Genomic DNA, 13,361 nt, shown 5'->3' on the forward strand with positions numbered 1-13,361 from the left:
CTATCCCTCTTCCTATTTAATTTAGACCTTTAAAACCTTTATTTAGTCTTCTGCAGTTGTCTGCTAACTGGTTTCACTATCTCCAGTCTCTCCTTTATCTAGTTAGTTTTATACAGTATCTTTGAATTTTTCTTTCTTTTGATTTTTCTTTTCTTTCTTTTAGGTTTTTTTCTTCCCCTAAGCCATTCTCTTGTTGAAGGACATTTGAAATGTTTCCAGTTTCTGGATAATATGAATAAAGATTCTGTAAACATTCATGTACAAATCTTTTTTTAACAGCTTTATTGAGGTATAATTTATATACCATAAAATTTATCCATGTACCATACAGTTCAGTGATTTTAGTAAGTTTATAGGGTAGTGCAACCATCATCACAGTGCAGTTTAGACCATTTCCATCATTGTTAAAAGATCCTTATGCCCATTTGCAATGTGTCCTTGTTCCCACCCCAAAGCCCAAGCAATGCCAAATCTGCTTTCAAAATCAGAACACGTAAGTTTTCAACTTTGTTCTTTTCAAAAGTTCTTTTGGCTATTTAGGGGCCTTTTCATTTCCATATAAATTTTGGGATTAGCTTGCTGAAATTTTTATAGGTATTTTATTGAATCTTTAGATCACTTTGAATAGTATTGTCATCTTTAGCAGTATGTCTTCCAGTCCATCACCACAGGATCTCTCTCCATTTATTTAGATTTTTCAGTTTCCCTGACTAATGCTTTGTAGTTTTCAGTGTGCAAATCTTGCACTTTTATTGTTAAATTATTAATATTCTTTTGGATGCCATTGTAGATAATTTCATTTTGGATTTTTCACTGCTAATATATAGAAATGCAAATGCTTTTGTATATTGATCTTGTATTCTGTGACCTTACTGAACTCATTTATTGATTCTAAAAGTTTATGGATTCCTTAGGATTTTCTACATATAGGATTATGTCATTTACTTATAGAAATAATTTAACTTCTTTTTCAATATGAACACTTTTATTTCCTTTTCTTGCCTGATTGCACTGGCAGTCTCTGCTTTTGATTGCAGTGTTTAATCCACTCATATGTAATGTAATTATTGATAAAGTTGGATTTATATGTGCTGTTTTGCTCTTTGTTCTTTTGTTTCAGGTCTTTTTTCTCTCCCATCTTTTGCTGCCTTTTTTAAAAAAATATTTTTTAGTGTGCTATTTAAATTTCTATAATTTTTTAAAACTGTGTTTCTTAAATTATATTCTTAAAATGTTGATCTAGGGATTATATGTGCATGCTAATTACTATAGGTTAATATTGAGTTAAATCCAGTAAAATATAGCAACTTTGCTCCAGTATAGCTCCATTACCTTCCCTTCCTTTGTATGTGTGTAATGTAGATTATATCTACATTTGTTATTAACCCAGCAACAGAATGTTATAATTATTGTCTAATACAGTCTTATTTTTAAAGAAATAAGAGAAAGAGAAATATATATTTATATAGTTCTTTGTTTTTACCTACAAATTTACCTGTTTTGGCACTCTTCGTTTCTTCCTTTGAATTCAGGTTACTGTCTGGTATCATTTTCTTACAGTCTATAAGAATTTTCCTTAGTATTTACTGTATAGACAGATCTTCAGCTGTGGTTCCTCTCAGTGTTCATTGATCTAGGAGTATTCTGATTTTGCCATTTTTTAAAATTTATTTATTTTTGTTTTTGGCTGCGTTGGGTCTTAGTTGCAGCATGCAGGATCTTCATTGTGACGTGGGATCTTTTGTTGCAGTGCGTGGGTTCTTTGTTGCAGCACATGGGCTTCTCTAGTTGTGGCACTTGAGCTCAGTAGTTGTGGTGTGCAGGCTCCAGAGCACGTGGGCTCTATAGTTGTGGCTCACATGCTCAGTAGTTGCAGCATGCAGGCTTAGTTGCCCCACAGCATGTGGAATCTTAGTTCCCTGACAGGGATCGAACCCATGTCCTCTGCATTGAAAAGCAGAGTCTTAACCACTGGACCACCAGGGAAGTCCTGATTTTGCCATTTTTAAAAAACAGGTTTTTTGAGATATAATTCACATACCATACAATTTACTCATTTAAGATGTAAAATTCATTAGTTTTTAATATATTTGCAGAGTTGTGCAATCATCACCTCCATCAATTTTAGGACATTTTCGCCTGAAAAGGAAACCCTGTGTACCCATTCGCAGTCACTCCACATTCTATCGCCAGACTCTCACAGCCCTCGATAGCAAATAAATTTATGTCTGTCTGTAATAGATTTTTCTATTCTGAATATTTCATATAAATGGAATTCTACAGTATGACTGTTTGCCTTTGTTTTCTTGGATATAGAATTCATATTTGACTTTTCCTTTTAGTAGATTGTCATCCCACTTCTTTTTTGTTTTAAGTTTTTCTGATGAGGTCAGCTGTTAATTGTGATGAATTTTTTCCATTGCTGTTTTCTCTTGTCTTTAAATAATTTGACTGTAATGTGTTTAGGATCCCTTTGTGATTGTTCTGTCTGGGATTTGTTGTTACTTGGATCTGTACATTAATGGTTTTCATGAAATTTGGGGTGTTTAATTTATTGATTTTTGTTTGTTTTTGCCATCTCACATCTGCTGTTGAACACAGCTAATACATTTTCAATCACTTTACTTTTCCAATCCAGTATTTCTATTTGGCTTTCTTTGTAATTTTTCTTTATTCATATTCTCTATTTGATAAGTCAGTGTTGTCATACTTTAATTCTTTAAACATTGTTTTCTTTCTATCTATCTTTATAATAGCTACTTTACAATCTTTGTCAAACCTAGTATCTTGGCCCACTCAAAGAAGATTCTGTTGAATACATTTTTGCTTGCTCTGCCACCTGTCTTAATTTTTATTGAAAACTGGATGGTTTAGGTCATATATTATAGCAGCTCTGAATTCTCATTGTTTCCCACCTAAGAGTTGTTAACTGTTGCTAGTTTTTGTTTGTTTGCTTTTAGTAAAAATGTGAGGTTTTGCAGTGTTCGTTACTTTGTCACAACAATCGGTGTCTAGTTTTGGGGGGGGGGGGTTGTTTGTTTAGTCTTGCTTTCTAGGGGTTGCCCCATACCTACATGGATTAGTTAGTAGCCATTAGTGGGTCAGAGGTTGTGCTCAAACACTGTGAGCCATTAAGGCTTCCACCTTCCACTGATAGATTTGCATGTGTACTGGAAGTGTGTTCAATGTTCAGGCATTTTTCATATCTGCCCTTGCATTTACTTTCCTTTGGGCTCGCCCAGGTCTTCCCTCCTGTGTTCAGGCTCCTTGTTGACTAAGGATGGTGTAGAGAGCTTGGACCCTTGCAGACCTCCCTGCATGTGAAGTCTCTGTGTAGAGCTTAGCCCTTCTCAGGTCTTCCCCACATACTTACCTAGCTTCCCTGTCAGCCAGGGTTGAGTGGCTGTCTTATGTAGCACCCCCATGACTCTTTGATTTCTACAGTCTCCCTGTTAAATTTATGGCTTGTCTACTGGCCATTGCTTCCTCACAGTAGGACCACAACCTTAGGCTAATACAACTTTGTTTTTTTTCCCCCACTCCCTTTATTTCCTACCCTGTTTGCTTTTTTTTATCAACAGAGTGACTGGGTGGTGAGGTTTTGGCCTTCTGTGTCAATTCAAGTCCACTCTCTGGCAGCAAAGATGCTGGTTTTCATTGCCAGTCCCACCCTGGAACTACTTCATGAAAACTAAGTATTAGCCAGGGAATGAAAAGAGCCCCAGGCAAGAATGCCAAAGACACTCACTCTTCTTATCTATAGTTCAGCAGTTTTTCTTCTCGAAGATGCTTATCAATTTGTTGTTTTTGTTCAATTTCTAGAGCCTTGAAATGGTTTTTGACAGTTTTATAGTTGTTTCTTGGAGAGATAAATTACCAGTATCTTCATTCTACTATAAACAGAAGTTTCTCCAAATGTATTTTAATGTGCCAAATCTTAAGGAGAGTGAGTTCACTAATTTATTCATTTTATCCAACAAAACTTGTATGGGATATTTATTGTGTTGTGTGCCTCTCCTATGACTCTTTTTTTATTTTTTTTATTTTTATTTATTATTTTTGGGGGGGTACACCAAGTTCAATCATTTGTTTTTATACACATATCCCCGTATTCCCTCCCTCCCTCGACTCCCCCCCACCCTCCCTCAAGTCCCCCCCATCTCCTATGACTCTTGAAATAAAACAATGAACGGTGGGATTTCTCTGGTGGCCCAGTGGTTAAGACTCTGCACTTCCACTGCCGCGGGCATGGGTTCAATCCCTGGCCGGGGAACAAAGATCCCACATGCTGCATGGTACAACTGAAAAAAAAAAATCAACAGTTAAGGCTTGGTCTGAATCTTTATGAAGTCTCTTAAGTAGTTGTGCTATCTCTGCATCTGAAATGTTTTGCTCTTAGGACCCCTTGATACTTTTCAACATAACTCAGCAGGCTAAAGGGCTTTTTTATATTTGGGCATGTCTGTTGACATTTACACAATCAGAATTTAAAACTAGGAAAAAATTTAAGTTTATTAACTGGTTTAAAAAACAGTAAAACTGTTATATGTTAATAATATATTTTTATGGACCACAACTATGTAATCCAAGGCAGTATCAGCAAGAAGAGTGTCATTGGTTTTGTGCCGAGACCAGCTCGGCAACTAGAGGTGAGTGACGGGTGCCGCAAGCTTGAAGAAAACACAGACACAGACTGAGGAGAAAAGTGGGGGGTGGGGGGGGAGGCTCAAGACCTCTCCGATCAAGAGCCCTGCTGACTCATCCCAGGTTGCTTTTATTGAGTTCTTCTGCTAACATTCTCAGGTTACACCCATAAACAATCAAAGGCCTCACATGAGGCAATTATCTTTGTTTGCTTCCTGGGTCGGAGTTGAGCAGGTGTGGATTTGAGCTGGGGGTGGAGAGCAAAACAGCCCTGGGGGCAGGAGACCTCTCTCAGATATTAGAGGTCTGTGCCCCACCCCTGTTGGCCCCTCTGCGACTGTGCCTGTCTTAGGTTGTTCCTCCCTTGAGGAATCTTACCCTTCTCTGGCTAACCAGTCATCCTCCAGGGCCAAACAGGGTGATATAAGGAAGGCTCTACGCCCCGCACCCTCAGCTCCTCCACTGCTCAAGCAGGACTTTCTGAATCCCATCGCTCGGCCCACATACTTTAACATTTTCAAGGTTTCAGAAAGGCTCCCGAATGTCTTCCCACAGTTTTGCAAATATTATTAATGTGTGGCTTAACAGAAAGGTAACCAAATTCTCATCTGCTTCTGCAATCTGTATATTCATATATCTCTTGTCACATAGTCTCAAGACTCAAATACACATTCCTTAGAGAATGAGAGAGAAAGATGCGCTAACATCTTATTGTTATTGTGAGCATACTTCTGACCCTGCAGCTTTGTAAACTTCTCTACTGTTGTAGGAAGCACACTAATGAAAGTATTTGAGTGTACAGTGATGGGACAGAGGAGAGAAGCAGTCAGTTCTAGGGCTTTCAGGGGTGGTCTCATAGTGGAAAAGATAAGTGTGTGACCAGCAGGAAAATGAGAGTAAAGAGTAGTCTGAGCAGGAGATGTAAAAAAGACAAGAATCTGTTAAAGTAGTGCATACAAAGTTAGGATGTAGCCTGTGAAGGGTGGAGAATAGGTGATAAGCGTTAGACAGGGACCAGTTCATTATGGCCTTGTGTTCCTTGCTAAAGATCTTGAAATTTATCCTATAGCCAGTGAGCCAGAAGGGAAGGGCCATAATGGAGACCAGTTAGAGTGTTATTTAAAAATCCAAGCAGAAGGCAGTGTGGGCAGTGGCTGTGGGGATAGAGGGAAGTGGCAGATCTAAAAGACATTGAATTACTGAAACTTACTTGTGTATGTATAGAAAAAGTTGTCTGGGTCCACTCTGAGGTTAATTGGACTAGTCCCTGGGGGAGGGCATTCAGGAAAAGGAACAGGTTGTTTCGATAAGAATGTTTGGTTTGTACTTGGTGAATTAAGTTGGCCATCAGAACATCCAGTAGAAGTATCAGTAGACAGATACGCATCTAGAGCTCAGAACAGCTAGACTGGAAATACATGTATGAGGATTTGTGGAAAAATGATCTATAGCTATGGAGATGTCACCCAAAGAGAGTGGCAAGAATAGAGGAGAGTATACCCTGAGGAATTCAGATATTTTAGGAGTCAGGAGATGGGGAACAAGGAGGACAGAGAGAGAAGCAGAAGTTACACAGGAAAGAGAAATGAGTGAGTCTGTATGCCAGATGCCACAGTGATGAATAGGAAAGATAAGGCCATTAGATTTTGTCAGTGGAGATACTTTACAGTGACCTAGGTAAGGGTGATCTCAGTAGAGTTGTGGGGACAGAATACTATGTTAGATTTGAGTAAAGAATTAGAACTTTTATTTCTAAATGTTTAAATATAGTGAAGGTTGCATTTGTGAAATTACATGTGAGCTACTTGATGCTAGTGTTTGGATTTGAATTTATAAGGCTAAAGTTGTTGAAGCTTTTATTCTTCTAGGTACTTTGTATTATTTTTTGAAGATTACCACTAAATATGCAGTGGTCCTGAGCATTGCCTTCATAAAAGTGTGATTTCTTAAAACTATAGAGGCAAGCAAAAAGCAAACACTTTTTACTAATGCATTTCTATTAAAAATATTGCTTAGGTAAGTTAAAAATACTTATTAATCATTAGATTTATAAAATAAATAGAGGGACTTCTCTGGTGGCACAGTGTTTAAGAATCCACCTGCCAATGCAGGGGACATGGGTTCTATCCCTGCCCCAGGAAGATCCCACGCACCTTGGAGCAACTAAGCCCATGCACCGTAACTACTGAGCTTGCGCACTGCAACTGTTGAGCCCACATGCCACAACTACCGAAGCCTGTGGGTCTAGAGCCTGTGCTCCACAACGAGAGGAGCCATCACACTGAGAAGCCACTGCACTGAGAAGCCTATGCACTGCAACGAAGAGTAGCCCTTGCTTGCCGCAACTGGAGAAAGCCCGCACGCAGCAATGAAGACCCAACACAGCCAATAAATAAGTAAAATAAAATGAATAGGAAGGATAAATACAAACTATTAAATTCCTTAATTATTAACAGTTGGCTTACCTAAAGGGCTATATTTAACTGTTCGCAGTCTCAGTTTAATTATTCAGTGTCTTTTCAAGATCACATGTTTGTTTGGGTAACGGTCAAAAGCCCTTCTGAGGCAATGTGCATGGTGCTTACTGCCGTGCTTTGGGATTTCTGAACAGCTTGACATCCAAAAATGTTAAAAGTAATTTTCTTCAACTTTAAATAGATATTTGACTGTTTATTTGCACCTTAAGAGAGGAAGGGCCATAATTTCCATTTCAGATTTCTTGCTTATAGACCATGGTACTGTTGCTTCTTAGGACAAAATAAAGTTAGAAGAGAGGGGAGGAGAGAAGGCAGCATGACCATCTTATTCACTTATTTATTTGCAAAGCATATTCTTAGGATTGTCTTTTCTTAGTGGTTGGCCTTGAAGCCCATCTCTAGCTTTTGCTGAATTTTCCCTTCCATAAATTTTTTGGAAATGAATATATAGTTCTCTTTATGTAGAGACCATATTTATAGCTTAATATGACACAGATATTGCTGTTATAAGATTCTAAATTAAAAAACCTGAACCAAAATTTAATTTTTAAATGCTTTTAAATAGACCATAATTTTAAATAATAATCACACTCTGTAGCAATACACTTTTTATATAAAATGATTTTATTACCATATTAAATATAACAGTAGTCAGGGGTTCATCAAAAATGTCTACTCAAAATTCTTGAAATATTTTATTCTTTTACTGCTAATCTGGGATATTTTTCCCATTGATTTTAGTTTAGAAATTTTTCCACTGACATTTTTAGCTATAAATTAGTATTTATAATTTGCAAAACAAAATCTTTTATCAAACCTTTTTTGATAAGCTAAAACCCAGGTTCAGTTAATAAAGTATGAGCGGGTGGATGTTAATCATCTACCTTTCTAAGTACTGTTGTTCTGTCCTTTTCAACATCAGTATAGTTCAGACCTTCATTATCTCCTATCCACATGATAATTAAGAACTTTTATTATTCAGGTAATGTAATACATGTTCATTGTAGCAAAATTAGAAAACACATATAAGAATAATGAAGATAGAAATTGCTGTCTGAGATGAAAGATATGAGGTTTTACCCAATTCACTTGCAAGCTAATTGGCTTCATGGATTATGGCAGAAGACATGAAACTCCTGGGTCAGATAGAAAGGAAAGTTTGGGACTTCCTAGATGGTGCTGTGGTTAAAAATCCACCTGCCAATGCAGGGAATATGGGTTTGATCCCTGCCCCAGGAGGATACAACATGCCGCAGAGCAACTAAGCCTGTGTGCCACAGCTACTGAAGCCTGCGTGCCTGGAGCCTGTGCTTCACAAGAAGAGAAGCCACCACAATGAAGAGTAGCCCCCACTCGCCGCAACTAGAAAAAGCCCACATGTAGCAACGAAGACCCAATGCAGACAATAAATAATAAAATAAATAAATTAAAAAAAATAAAAAAATACATAAACCTTTTCTGATAAGCTAAAACCCAGCTTAAATTAATCAAGTATGAGCGAGTGGATGTTAATCATCTACCTTTCTAAATAGTTCTGTTGTTTTCATCAGTATAGTTGAGACCTTCATTATCTCCTATCCTCATGATAATTGAGAACTTTTATTATTCAAGTAATGTAATGTGTTCATTGTAGCAAAATTAGAAAACATATATAAGAATAATGAAGATAGAAATTTGTGTGTCTGAAATGAAGGATGTGAGGTTTTACCCAATTCACTTGCAAGCTAATTGGTTTCATGGATTATGGCAGAAGACATGAGACTCCTGGGTCAGATAGAAAGGAAAGTTTGGGACTTTGCTGGTGGCACAGTGTTTAAGACTGTGCTCCAAATGCAGGGGCCTGGGTTTGATCCCTGGTCAGGGCACTAGATCCCACATACATACTGCAACTTAGAGTTTGCATGCCACAACTAAGGGGTTGATGAGCTGCAACTAAGGAGCTCACCTGCTGCATCTAAGACACAGCGCAACCAAAGAAAGAAAGTTTTTTTCTCATAGCAATAGCAGTAGCCATATATCAGCATTTGTTCCTGTTCTGTGAGCCCCATTTCTCACAAAGGGATGGCGAGAAGGCCAGGTGACAACTACATATACAGTGGATTGTGTTACAGGAGAGGAACCCCAAATCTTTTTAATGGGTAGTAAATCTGCCTGACCTTTGCCGTAAAGGGAGAAATTATTTACTGTAGTGAACAGTGAATAGATCTGATCTACCCTTTGCTCCAGAGGGAGACACTGTCTGTCTTCCAAGGCTTTTCGCTGTACAGATATCCTTGAAAAGATAGAACAAAGGGATTTAGTGCTTCTGCTTGCACGATGTGCAGAAATGCAAGAGCACCATAGAAAATTGTCTCCCAGCACACCTGTAATGCTGTCACCCACAGATAGCCCTTAACATTTTGGCTTATATCCTTCAAGGGTTTTATATATATATATTTTTTAATTTTCTCTTTTTTTCTAGGTAAGTTTTTTATCTCTTCTTTTTTCTATCTTGTTGAGTTGGTAAAGGCTACCAGCACATTGTTTAATATCAGCAGTGATAGAAGGTCATCCTGCCATTAATACTTTCGTTGCTATGTATGATAGCTGTTGTAGGTTATTGAAAGAAAATCATTAATATAAATGAGAAAGACTTAAAATATTTTAAAATAAAGAAGTCTGACTCAGGTTTATTATGTCATGGATATGAAAGAAGAATGCCAGTGATTGTCTCCTAAATTGACAAGAGTAGTTATACCATTTGATAATATAGAAATTCAGGACAATCAGAAGTAACTGTTTCATTTGAAAGTTACTTTCCCCAGATCTGAAAATAATTTTTAGTGTTAAGGTTCTCACAAAAACACTTTGTTCAAGTAATACTTTTAAGGACAATTTTATTTTACAGAGAACAAAATAAGTTGGTAGCTGGTACGAGTACTCACACTAATCACCATACTGCACAGGAGAGCAAGATTGATATATTCTTGTGAACATTTTTCATTTAACATATTAACAAATTGATTTCTTTTAATTTGCTTTATTGCACAGAACAGTATCTTTACTAACACAAGTGCAAGGGAGAAGGGACATCTTAATGTTTTTCTTAGATTCTTTTCTTAATAACAAAAGATTTGTATTTCTAAGGCAAACCTCTCGAATTTTGTTGGCTAACCTTTTTATTTGTTACTTTGGTATTTGGGGCCTAAGTGACCCTGGGGAGACTGCCCTTCCCAGGGCTCCTCAGTTCCCAGAGATAGTAAACAACTCATTTGTGACCACACCTTTCATATGCAAACCAACCAATCCAGAGTCATTCCCAACCACCAACTCTATCCAGCTCTCACACTCTGGGCCACTGTCCCCCTGCCATAACAATCACCCCAGAACCAGGTACCAGACAAGTAGAGAAACAGCACCTATACCGCAGAGCCTGCTGAAGTTAGGCCAGCTAGCCAACCCTACACCTGCTTACTCTGCCTTCCCATGTTCTTCTTGTGGAAACTGCAGGGAAAGCTTTGGCTCACATTCCTTCCTCTGCCTCCTGAACCTCCTAGGTGCTTTCCCCAGTGGCACCTCATGGTGTGGCATGTTCCCTCTTCTTGGGATCTTGAGTAACAAACTCTGTTTTCACTGGAGGTGGTCTCCTGATCTGTTGGCCTCACTATACCAGAATAGTAATAAAATTGACGTTATGAAATAACCTTACAAGCAAAAGACATGCCTGTGAAGCTCCATTTCATTAGCAGAAGTGAAAAAAACAGCTCAAGAGGATTCTCCTTTACATCTGGGAAGTAAATAACATGAGGCTTTTATTCTTCGGTAATCTTTACCAGTTAAGACATAAGGAAGTCACATTCTCTTCCTGATTTGCTAATAGGTTTATCAGGAATGAATGTAGGGTCTATTTAGATGTTATTGTCACCTATTACGATCATCATCTGTTGATATAATGAATTGTCTTAAGAGGTTTTCTAATAATGAACTATTCTTATATTCTTTGGATGAATCCTGCTTAAGATATATTATCTTTCTAAGGCACTATGTTTCATTGAAGTTTATTTAGGATAGTTTATTGTTTCGTTTATTTCATAAGCAATTTAGTGTATGATTTCTGTCTTTTACTCTTCTTTGCTGTTAATTTTATTTCACACTTGTAAAATGGATTGGGTATCTTCTAACCTTATTTGTACGTTGTAGTATTGTTCATATGAAATGGGAAAAATATTTTCCCTGAACTTTTAATTTAAAATCTCTTGTAAAATCTTCTGGATGGGTGCCTTTTTTAGATGTAACATCTTTGGCTGTAGATTTACTGTCTGCTATGATCATTGGTCTGTTCAGATTTTCTGTTTCTTTCATGAGCCAGTGTTTAGTAATGCATGTTTTCCAAGAAAATAATACAGTTTTCCAGGCCTTAAAATTGTAATTGTGTAAAAAAGAATACAGCATTCTTTTGTAACTTTTTAATATCCCTTCTGGAACTGTATTTAGATCTCAGTCCTAGTCTTCTTTTTTTTCAACCCTCTTCTTGCTCATTTTCATGATTAGACTCACTAAAATTTTTATTTTATTGCTCTTTTTGAATTATCTTTTGGTTGATAAATTATACTTTTTTTAAAAATTCAGTATTTTTTATGCCTCTTCTTCCCACTCTTCCTTCTGTAATTTATTTTCTGTCTTGGGCCAAAAGCTTGTGTCTTGTGCAATCTGAGTCTACTTCTAATTTGCTTCTGAAAATCTCTGTAATTTTGATAGCTATCATTTATTATCATAGTTTTTAAGCCCGGTGGCTTAGTTCTTATTATCTAGCATGTTCATCCAAAGGAGTTGTCATACCCCAGTTAGATGTGCTGTATGTACCAATTCAGATGTTGGATTGTAAGAGTGAACTTGGTAATCTCTGTAGGCATGAGGGTAGGATACTTCATCTAAATGAGTGGGTACATGGTATCAATAAAATCTAATCTGAATTCAATCAAGAAAGCTTTTTCTGATTTATATATTTGTTTATTGGTGATAATGTCTATCTTAGACTTAGAGTTCTGTTATAGTCAAGATATTTTGTTTTATTGTTATTTTAAAATTCTGTTACTTAAGTAAAGGGGAATATGAAACAAGTTAGAAAACATGTTATGATTGTTGGAAGTGGGCCTTGAGGGCATTGAGGAAAACGGTAGTTTGTAATACCCTTTCTAATTTTGTGTCTGTTTGAAAATTTCCTTCATAAAGTATTTTTTAATACTGTATTGCTCAGCTAATATTGTTATAACTTTATTCATACTTAATTTTTTAATAGAGTAAAGACAAGATTGCATCCTATAGCAAAGCTCCAAAAATTGATCGCAGTGATGTGGGCAAGGAGATGAAAGAGAAATCATCCATGAAACGCAAACTTCCTTTTACCATCAGCCCATCAAGAAATGAAGAACGAGATTCAGACACAGGTAGGAAAGTTTGTTGTTTTCTGGTAAAATCCTAATTCTTTTTTTTACTATGATTTTCTTTATCATTCCTTGTGCACTGCATTTTATAGAGAAATATTTGTATTTCAGAATTTCAAGTTTATTATTGGGGCAGAAATTTATTTATTCCTCACCCAGATTTGATTTCTATCATAGATAAAAAAACAGTTTGCTTTTTTTCTTAGTCTCAATGTTTATTAAGAACTTAATTTCTTGAGGAGCATTTCAGTGATAAAAATTTACCCAGTTATATGGAGCATTGATATGGTAGATTTGAGAAAAAGTTGTTGAGTTTTTGTGAACAAATTTTTGAACCCACCAAAGAAAAGTTTAGGTGTTTTAGATTCAGAAATGAATCAGAAATATGTCCCTTCCAAAAATAGAAGAAAATTACTGAGGCTTCCTAAGCCTAATTCATAGTGCTTTTTTCTTAAAACTCTTACTATATCAGGAATGATACATGACATCAATCAGTCACAGTTATTCATAATAGATTATACCTTATTACCACTATCTAATAAATTACTAGGTTGAATTTTAGCCCTGAACTAACTAATCATTTCTTGAAACTAATATAAACTTGAATGTTTGTATGTGTTTATCATAACTGTTTTATCCCCTGAATGAAGTATTAGTAATGAACTGTTCTTAAGAATGTTTTAGTTTCATGAAAAATCAGTGCTACATTCTAAATTTATGTACAGAGATCATATCCTACTTTTATCTTTCTAGCCATCTTAATCATCAGTGTGGGAATGACCTTGACTCCAGAATCTGTGAAAAACCCTAAAGACTT

The 13,361-nt window shown here is 36.5% G+C and overlaps 1 protein-coding gene across 4 annotated transcripts in view; it reads left to right on the plus strand.

Annotated features, from left to right (window-relative positions):
* Positions 1-13,361, plus strand: part of ANKRD12 (ankyrin repeat domain 12) — a 117,175-nt gene that overhangs the window by 33,008 nt on the left and 70,806 nt on the right. For all 4 annotated transcript variants that reach the window (XM_057700189.1, XM_057700188.1, XM_057700191.1 and 1 more), the window contains exon 3: positions 12,400-12,547. In XM_057700189.1, coding sequence (XP_057556172.1) covers positions 12,400-12,547 — 148 coding nt within the window. The remainder of the gene's footprint in view (positions 1-12,399; positions 12,548-13,361) is intronic.

The sequence above is a fragment of the Hippopotamus amphibius genome, chromosome 11, assembly GCF_030028045.1.
Source record: "Hippopotamus amphibius kiboko isolate mHipAmp2 chromosome 11, mHipAmp2.hap2, whole genome shotgun sequence".
Lineage (NCBI taxonomy): Eukaryota > Metazoa > Chordata > Mammalia > Artiodactyla > Hippopotamidae > Hippopotamus > Hippopotamus amphibius.